This window comes from Borostomias antarcticus (genome assembly GCF_949987555.1).
Source record: "Borostomias antarcticus genome assembly, chromosome: 1".
NCBI classification, from domain to species: Eukaryota; Metazoa; Chordata; class Actinopteri; order Stomiiformes; family Stomiidae; genus Borostomias; species Borostomias antarcticus.
Window position 1 is genome coordinate 40,147,120 of NC_140234.1, and position 9,736 is coordinate 40,156,855.

The following is a 9,736-nucleotide window of genomic DNA, read 5'->3' on the forward strand; positions in this document are numbered from 1 at the left end:
TTTTATTTCTAAAAATACTGCCAATAAAAATATAACCCACAGCCGGAATAAATACTGGTTGCGGAGATCTGTGTGCCGTCTGGCTGAGGCGGGGCAGGGAGAGATTCTGAGAGAAGCAGGAGGCGACTCTGCTCAGCTCAGACCCCGCCTCCATTAGCTCTCTCCTGCGCACCCATTGGCTCCAGACTTATCTTCTGGCCGCTGATAGGTCGGGCTTTCACAGAAGAAACGGAGAGCTCGCTCTTTACTGAGCTGTGCAGCTGCGCGCGGGCAGATCACGCAGAGACCAGCCACCGGTGCCTTTCTGTAGCGCGCGCGCCCTGACGGAGGCGAGGGAACGAGAACTACCGTGAGCTTCGGGATGTCTCCAACGTCTGCGTGAGAACCGCAGCACTAACGGCTTATAAACGGCTTATAACGGGTACTCATTTGTTATCAGAAAATATGTTTCTTTAACTGACCGGAGACGAAACTCGGGAGATTATAGAGACTCGTTCATCTCATTTGGATAATTTAGTTTTAAAAGTCGCCTGAGCGGCGGACTTGGAGAGCTGCGCTGGTTCCAGCTGAGCGCTCTTCTGCGGCGCAGCCGGTCAACGCGCTCCCTGAATCGGACTAGACTTTCTCCAGCTCCTGGTGGACTAAAATCAGGCTACCGCAGATATCCGTTCATCTGACTTCTCGTTTGGATCTTTTCGGGATCACTTTGATAACTTTTCCACGGAGTAACAAAATGCGGCCGGCGTGGGCTATGCACTGCCTCTCGGCGGCGGTGATCGTGCTGTCCCTGCTGTCCGGCCCCGGTCCCCTCGGGCTGGTCAGCGCGTTCGGCGAGGAGGCGGAGGAGATGACCTGCGACCCGATCCGCATCGCCATGTGCCAGGACCTGGGCTACAACGTCACCAAGATGCCTAACCTGGTGGGGAACGTGCTGCAGTCAGACGCGGAGCTCCAGCTGACGACGTTTACACCACTGATACAGTACGGCTGCTCCAGTCAGCTAAAGGTACACACACATACACGCCCGCATACGCACGCACGCACACACACACACACACACACACACACACACACACACACACACACACACACACACACACACAAGCAAGCACGCGCGCACTCACAACAAACACACACACAGGCACGCGCGTACTCACACACACACCAACTGCAATATTGCAGTGGAACTGCATTAGTAGACTACAGTGTAACATATATTTTAAGTTTGTTACGTGGTACAAACGTACACAAAAATACAATTGTACACACTTGTGACTCAAAATACCACGGCCTACATAATAACATATGTTAAATAAATGTATTCGATTTTCTTAACCAAAAGGAAAAACAATGCACTCTTCCTCATGAAACAGACACACACACACAGACATAAAAGGAAAAAAAGGGTCCGCACACCAAAGACAGCTCCCGTTTAGCAGTGTACTTGTTGCACCGTGACGTTTCGGGCCAGCCGGCCCTTCCTCAGACTTGAGCAAAATAACCAGGAGACTCTTAAATACATACATTGAGTTGAACACATGCGCTGCCAATCAGTCCAATTAGTATCAATTAGTAATATGGGCAGTCAGGGATAGGACAAGCTCAGTACATAGAAAATACCACATCACTCAGTACATAATAAATATAAAGTGCATGTTGTATAGTAGCAATCCAAATACATGTCAAAAAGAAGCAAAAGTAGTCAGGTTAAAAAACTGTCATAATGCTACCTATAGAGAGGAGCCTGTGGCCCGAAACCTCACGGTGCAACAATAAACTGCTAAACGGGAGCTGTCTTTCGTGCTAAACGGGAGCTGTCTTTCGTGCTAAACGGAAGCTGTCTTTCGTGCTAAACGGGAGCTGTATTTCGTGTGCGGACCCCTTTTTTCCCTTTATCTACTGACAGCTTATGTCCCTGGATCCAGCACCCACCTAAACAGTTTATTTTGGATGTGCGTGTCTTTCATTTCCTTCACACAGACAGACATACACACACAGACACACACACTCACAAATAAACATGCGGTAAGCACACGGTGTGTGTGTGTGTGTGGAGCGGACGGAGCACATGACAGAGTCAGCCTGGCTGTGTGGGAGCAGGCCGGTGGTAGAGAGCTGCTCCCCGCGTGGCAACAATACTGTCCTCTATTACACACTGCCTGGCAACAATACTGTCCTCTATTACACGCTGCCTGGCAACAATACTGTCCTCTATTACACGCTGCCTGGCAACAATACTGTCCTCTATTACACGCTGCCTGGCAACAATACTTTCCTCTATTACACGCTGCCTGGCAACAATACTGTCCTCTATTAACGCTGCCTGGCAACAATACTGTCCTCTATTACACGCTGCCCGGCAACAATACTGTCCTCTATTACACGCTGCCTGGCAACAATACTGTCCTCTATTAACGCTGCCTGGCAACAATAGCTCCCTCAGTAGCAGCGCTGGACACTGGTCTGGTCTTCATCTGACCTGCCCCATGAGACGGGCCTGTCCCTCCTTCAGCTGACCTGCCCCATGAGACGGGCCTGTCCCTCCTTCAGCTGACCAGGGACATGGGACGGGCCAGTCCCTCCTTCAGCTGACCAGGGACGGGGACTCACTCTCCCATTCTGGCTCTGTCCCGATGAGGGAGTCTCACTAGTCAGAAACATGAATGTGAACGGGGGCTGGGTATTTCTGGCTGGTATGTGCTATGGAACTAACTATCCAATGGCTATGGATGAGATATGTCCACAGCAGGACTGTGTCAATTTAACCCAACGCGCCAGATGGTCTGCTTCGCATAACCATCTGGGAACTCTCCGTTGGAAACTGTTTGGAAAAGGGCAGGCATTTTCAAAAATACTTTGCAGGTGATTGGATGAGCCATCTCTCCATCAGGCGCTACCTTCAACCATTCCTCGCTGTCATCACACATAAATCCGCCCAGCGTAGCTGTTTGTATTTCCCTTAACGCTGATTGGCGAGATCGTTTTCTGATCTGGCACAAACTGATCTCTATGGAGAGTATCCAGACTGATTTGCGAGAGAATCTATGTGAGCTTGTGAGATCAGAATGGTTTCAGCAGGCTAGTGTCAACTCTGTTTTCAGAGAAAGTATATAATCCTCACCAGAGCTACAACTTCTACCTGCTTTCATAAATATAAAACACAAATGAAAAGTGGTGATATTGTTGTGGTAATTTTGTTTATTTAAAGTGGTGATATTGTTGTGGTAATTTTGTTTATTTAAAGTGGTGATATTGCTGTGGTAACTTTGTTTATTTAAAGTGGTGATATTGTTGTGGTAACTTTGTTTATTTAAAGTGGTGATATTGTTGTGGTAATTTTGTTGTGCCTTGGCTACTGAGGTTGTTATAGTAGTATAGTATTATTACAAGATTATATTATGGTGGTGTAGTTGATATTGTAGCTTCCTCTCATGCATGGTTGTGTGTGTGTGTGTGTCACGCATCTTGAATGGCTGTTATGCCTACAAAGGAATATACATAGCACACCGTGACAGAATAGTGGACATGATAGTACAGGACATATCGAATTTTCCACCATGTTCCATCTCTGCAGTAACCCAGACACTTTTACACATGTGTCTGCTAATACACCGGATGTTGTTGTTGTGAAGTATTCAGAGAGGTGTGTGTTCTGGAGGGAGCAGCTCTGGAGTAGACCCTAGCCTAGAGGAAGCCTTCATGACCAAGGTCGTTAAGAACCGTCCTCTCCTGAATACCATCTCAGAGCTAGGGTACAGATGTGGACTAATTGTGTTCATATTTGGCAGCCTAGGACACACAGGCGGCTGCCATACTGTATATGGTGGAGACGCTGCTAATTGTACCCTTCAAAGATGTGTGGAAAAGAAAGTTATGCCACTGGTCCATGAATTGTGATTGTATACTGACTGCATCTTTAGTATTTGTGTCCATGTATGTAATTTTCTCTATGTGGACATGAATACATAGTTAAAATGTGGATGTGTGTGTGTGTGTGTGGGGGGGGGGGGGTCTGTGCCAGGAAGCAACCACAGAATAAAGCTGACATTCCCTGTTCCAACACCAAATCATTCTCAGATTAGTTCACCTCTCTCTCTCTCTCACACACACACACGCACACACACACACATAGAAAAAAGAAAAGAAAAAAAAGGGGCAGTCCAGGAAACCCCCCTAGGACTAATGCAGACTGACTCTCAGGTCAGAATCAGGTTCATAGGAGGAATTTGCTTTGGACTGTTGGTGCATAACACTAAATAGACAACAACAGACAAGGTGCAAGAACAAGACAGGACTGTGCAAATTATAATTATAAACACCATCACACACTCTGCTCTAACCAGTGGTGTGGTGTTAAGTGTATAATATACTCCCATAACATGCATATCTGCTGCCACCGCACTGTTCTTGTGTGTTGGCTGTAAGCCAGCGCACCATGAAAAGGGAATGCCGATTTCTGCCTCCATCAGGTTGTTGACCTGCAGTCACTGCTATGTTGCTACCACAAGAGGCAGTGGTCCCAGAACATAAAAACAAAAAGACTCCCCAGATTTCCCAGGTCAGCGGTGGCCGAGTGGATAGTGCTCTGCCTAGCACCACGAAGATTGTGAGAAAGACTAGTATTTTATATACCATCAAGATGTCTGGCTGTTGCGTCTACGGGTGTACAAATCGGTGCTCTAGTGGCAAACTTTATTCGTTTCAAGAGGAAACCTCAGTTCTTCCTGTGTTCTAAGCTGTTCCCTGTCCTCCTCAGTTCTTCCTGTGTTCTAAGCTGTTCCCTGTTCTCTCTCCTCAGTTCTTCCTGTGTTCTAAGCTGTTCCCTGTTCTCTCTCCTCAGTTCTTCCTGTGTTCTAAGCTGGTCCCTGTCCTCTCTCCTCAGTTCTTCCTGTGTTCTAAGCTGTTCCCTGTTCTCTGTCCTCAGTTCTTCCTGTGTTCTAAGCTGTTCCATGTTCTCTCTCCTCAGTTCTTCCTGTGTTCTAAGCTGTTCCCTGTTCTCTCTCCTCAGTTCTTCCTGTGTTCTAAGATGTTCCCTGTCCTCCTCAGTTCTTCCTGTGTTCTAAGCTGTTCCCTGTTCTCTCTCCTCAGTTCTTCCTGTGTTCTAAGCTGTTCCCTGTCCTCTCTCCTCAGTTCTTCCTGTGTTCTAAGCTGTTCCCTGTCCTCCTCAGTTCTTCCTGTGTTCTAAGCTGTTCCCTGTTCTTTCTCCTCACTTCTTCCTGTGTTCTAAGCTGTTCCCTGTCCTCCTCAGTTCTTCCTGTGTTCTAAGCGGTTCCCTGTTCTCTCTCCTCACTTCTTCCTGTGTTCTAAGCGGTTCCCTGTTCTCTCTCCTCACTTCTTCCGGTGTTCTAAGCTGTTCCCTGTCCTCTCTCCTCAGTTCTTCCTGTGTTCTAAGCTGTTCCCTGTCCTCTTCAGTTCTTCCTGTGTTCTAAGCTGTTCCCTGTTCTCTCTCCTCAGTTCTTCCTGTGTTCTAAGCTGTTCCCTGTCCTCTCTCCTCAGTTCTTCCTGTGCTCGGTCTACGTGCCCATGTGCACAGACAAGGTTCCCATCCCCATCGGGCCGTGCGGCAGCATGTGTTTGTCTGTGAAGAGGAAGTGCCTGCCGGTGCTGACAGAGTTCGGCTTCGTGTGGCCGGAGCTGCTGAACTGCAGCCTGTTCCCACCGCAGAACGACCACAACCACATGTGCATGGAGGGCCCCGGGGACGAGGAGACGGCCTTCCACCCCGCCGTGCGCACGCTGCCCTCCCAGGAGGAGGAGTGCCAAGCGCTGGGCGGGCCGGGGGGGACGGACCAGTACGCCTGGGTGAGGCGCAGTCACAGTTGCGCGCTGCAGTGCGGCTACGACAGCGGGCTGTACCGGCGCGGCGCCAAGGTGTTCACAGACGCCTGGATGGCGGTGTGGGCGGTGCTGTGCTTCCTCTCCACCACCCTTACCGTCCTCACCTTCCTGCTGGACTCGGCACGCTTCTCCTACCCCGAGCGGCCAATCATCTTCCTGTCCATGTGCTGTAACCTCTACAGTGTGGCGTACCTGGTGAGCACACGTGATCACGCTCCGCACCACTAACACCTCTATACCAGTATTAACCTGTACATGCTAACTCCTCATCTACTAACACTTCTGTACTGGTATTAACCTGTACATGCTAACTCCTCATCTACTAACACTTCTGTACTGGTATTAACCTGTACATGCTAACTCCTCATCTACTAACACTTCTATACCAGTATTAACCTCTACATGCTAACTCCTCTAGTAACACCTCTATACCGGTATTAACCTCTACATGCTAACTCCTCATCTACTAACACTTCTATACCGGTATTAACCGCTACATGCTAACTCCTCATCTACTAACACCTCTATACCGGTATTAACCGCTACATGCTAACTCCTCATCTACTAACACCTCTATACCGGTATTAACCTGTACATGCTAACTCCTCATCTACTAACACTTCTATACTGGTATTAACTTCTAGATGCTAGCTCCTCATCTACTAACGCTTCTGTACTGATGTTAAAGCTTTTTTTATAGTAAAATATTAAGGTTTTTCTGCTAATAGTTTATGTATTTACCTTAGCAAGACACAAAAAAACAATTTTGAGATGAGACCGTGAATTTATTATTTTAGAATTTCAGTGTACTGTCTAGTACAGTGTACTGCTAGTATACTGCTATGTAAAGTGCATTACAAATAAAATGTATTATTATTATTATTATTATTATTATTGTGTACTGCTAGCATACTGTGGTTTTGATCAGGACCAGAGGGTTATCTCACGCAGCTTTGAACCAAGCTGAGCTGTCACCCATGAAGCATGGCTCTCAGGTTTAGCTGCCTGTCTTCCCTATGACCTCGCTGGGTTAGGGTCACCTGGCTGGGTGAGGGTTAGGGTCACCTGGCTGGGTAAAGGTTAGGGTCACCTGGCTGGGTGAGGGTTAGGGTCACCTCGCTGGGTGAGGGTTAGGGTCACCTGGCTGGGTGAGGGTTAGGGTCACCTGGCTGTGTTGGTGTCCTGCTCACTGCCCCGCCCCCCAGGTGTGTCTGACGCTGGGCCGGGAGCGAGTGTCATGTGACCTGGAGGAGGCGGCCGTGCCCATCCTGGTGCAGGAGGGCCTGAAGAGCACCGGCTGCGCCATCGTCTTCCTCCTGCTCTACTTCTTCGGCATGGCCTCCTCTCTCTGGTGAGAGCATGCGCACACACGCACACACACACACACACACACACACTGTAACGGTTTGATGGTTCGGTTTGCCGGGGTGCCAGTCAGGTCTTGCCTGACAATATTTGAGTGTCTTTAGTCAAATGAGGTTAGTCAGACAAAGGATGCATGTGTCAGAGACTAAACTCCTCTCATAAACCCTTACTTGAATACAACACAATAGACAAACATCTCAATGCAATTCACGTGTATTGGAGCGCACCATGCAATACAATACAATTCAATACAATTTCAGTTCAGTCCTAATCCATTTCACGTTTTCCCCACAGTTCGCAGCACAGTGACAAAGTGTACGTTTCGTGTAGCGCAAAACAGTCGAGGTTCAGTCTCAGATTAATACGCAACAGTGTCAGTTTTATCATTAACGAAGTGAAGGAAAGAATATCAACTTAGCCGATCGCGGCAGTCAGTGGATCTGTCGGCAGCTCCGTTCTCCTACTACTTCCTGGTAAGAAGTAAGAAGTCTTAAGAATTCTTCTCCTTCTTAAAGGCCGTTTAAGACGAGGAGCGATATCCGCGCATTGTAATTCATTTTCAATGAGAGAGGACAATCTGTGGCGGAGCGGCAAGCGGGCGCGACCCCGTGAAATTGTCGCGCACGTGCTCGTTTCGTGCACACGCCCGCCCACATTACATTTCTGTGCGCGTTTGTGACAGACATTGAAAACGTTGCGGGGCTGCCACCAAACCGTCATAACAAACACACACACACACACACACACACACACACACACACACACACACACACACACACACACACACACACACACACAAGGTCACCGAATCTCAGGCCTCTGGTGCTAGACTAACCTCTGGTCTCTCCCCCCCTCCCTAAATAACTGTAATGCTATTTAATTGCACAACCTACATCATGGAAGCAGACACAGTCATCCATGATAGGATGGGATCAGTAGATGAGGATGATACTGATAGACAGCTAGACTACGGATAGTATAGAACATCTCCGGTTAGGGAACCTTTAAATGTCTAGCTGAGTACTTAGGACTGGAATGAGGAACTGATTAGTTGATTGCTGCTCCCTTTCTCCTCCGCTCTCTTCTCCCCTCCTCTCCTCTCCTCTAATGCCTCTCTCTCTCCTCTGCTCTCACCCTCATCTCTCCTCTACTCTCCTCCGTTCACCCTGCTCTCTCCTCTCCCCTCCTCTCACCCTGCCCTCTCCTCCTCTCCCCCTGCCCTCTCCTTTCCCCTCCTCTCACCCTGCCCTCTCCCCTCCTCTCCTCCTCTCACCCTGCTCTCACCTCTCCCCTCCTCTCCTCCTGCCCTCTCCCCTCCTCTCCTCCTGCCCTCTCCTCTCCTCCTCTCCCCTGCCCTCTCCTCTCCCCAGGTGGGTGATCCTGACCCTCACCTGGTTCCTGGCTGCGGGGTTAAAGTGGGGTCACGAGGCCATCGAGATGCACAGCTCCTACTTCCACCTGGCGGCCTGGGGCATCCCGGCCGTCAAGACCATCGTCATCCTCATCATGCGGCTGGTGGACGCCGACGACCTGACGGGTCTGTGCTACGTGGGGAACCAGCAGCAGGAGGCGCTCACGGGCTTTGTGGTGGCGCCGCTCGCCGCCTACCTGCTGGTGGGCACGCTGTTCATCTGCGCCGGTCTGGCCGCCCTCTTCAAGATCCGCTCCAACCTGCAGAAGGACGGCGCCAAGACCGACAAGCTGGAGCGGCTGATGGTGAAGATCGGCGTGTTCTCCGTGCTCTACACCGTGCCCGCCTCCACCGTCATCGGCTGCTACCTGCACCAGCTGTCCCGCTGGGGGGACTTCCACGCCACCGCCCGGGACTCCTACGTGGCGTCGGAGATGCTGCGGATATTCATGTCGCTGCTGGTGGGCATCACGTCGGGGATGTGGATCTGGTCGGCCAAGACGCTGCACACCTGGCAACGCTGCTCCGCCCGGCTGCTCAGGGATGGACGCCACGCCCGGGGGGGCAAGAGGGCGCCGGGGGACAGCGGCTGGCTGAAGACGCCCGGCAAGACGGGCAACGAGACGGTGGTGTGAGGGGGGAGAGAGGTGGAGACCGAGCCAGAGGGAGAACAGGGGGCAGGTTAGTCTCACGATACCAGACTTATCTCTCGCCTCCCAAAAATCTGGAGACATCTCTGTCGGAAATCTTTGCTAGGACAGCACCGAAAACCAATCAGAGCCCAAGACTCATCTTACTGGAAATGGTCCTCCAAACAAACTGGAGCGGAGAATCAAAACAAAACATTTAGCGCCCCGTTAGGAAGGACTGCCCTAAAGACGCTGGATTGGTTCTGCAATGCAAGTTTTTTTTCAATCTCTCAAATTGTTTCCACCCACTTTTAGTGAAGAAATCTGGAGGAACGTCTTCAGCATGTAGCTGAGCGCAGCGTTTAGAAACTTGTGAGTCTAGAGACAGATGGCCTCTCCTCTCCTCACCATCCTGCGTTCTCTAGCCCACCAGCAGGAGGCGGACCGATGCTGTCCAACTGACCTCAGCGGGGTTCCACTGACCCCTACGCCA

The 9,736-nt window shown here is 50.1% G+C and overlaps 1 protein-coding gene across 1 annotated transcript; it reads left to right on the forward strand.

Annotated features, from left to right (window-relative positions):
- Positions 1 to 733: 733 nt before the first annotated feature.
- On the forward strand, positions 734 to 9,249 carry fzd4 (frizzled class receptor 4; the record flags this gene model as incomplete). The annotated part of the gene is made up of 4 exons (XM_084461907.1): positions 734 to 1,006; positions 5,497 to 6,033; positions 7,044 to 7,189; positions 8,574 to 9,249. The coding sequence occupies 4 exons, from the start codon at positions 734 to 736 to the stop codon at positions 9,247 to 9,249; spliced, it is 1,632 nt and encodes a 543-aa protein (XP_084318033.1).
- Positions 9,250 to 9,736: the final 487 nt, after the last annotated feature.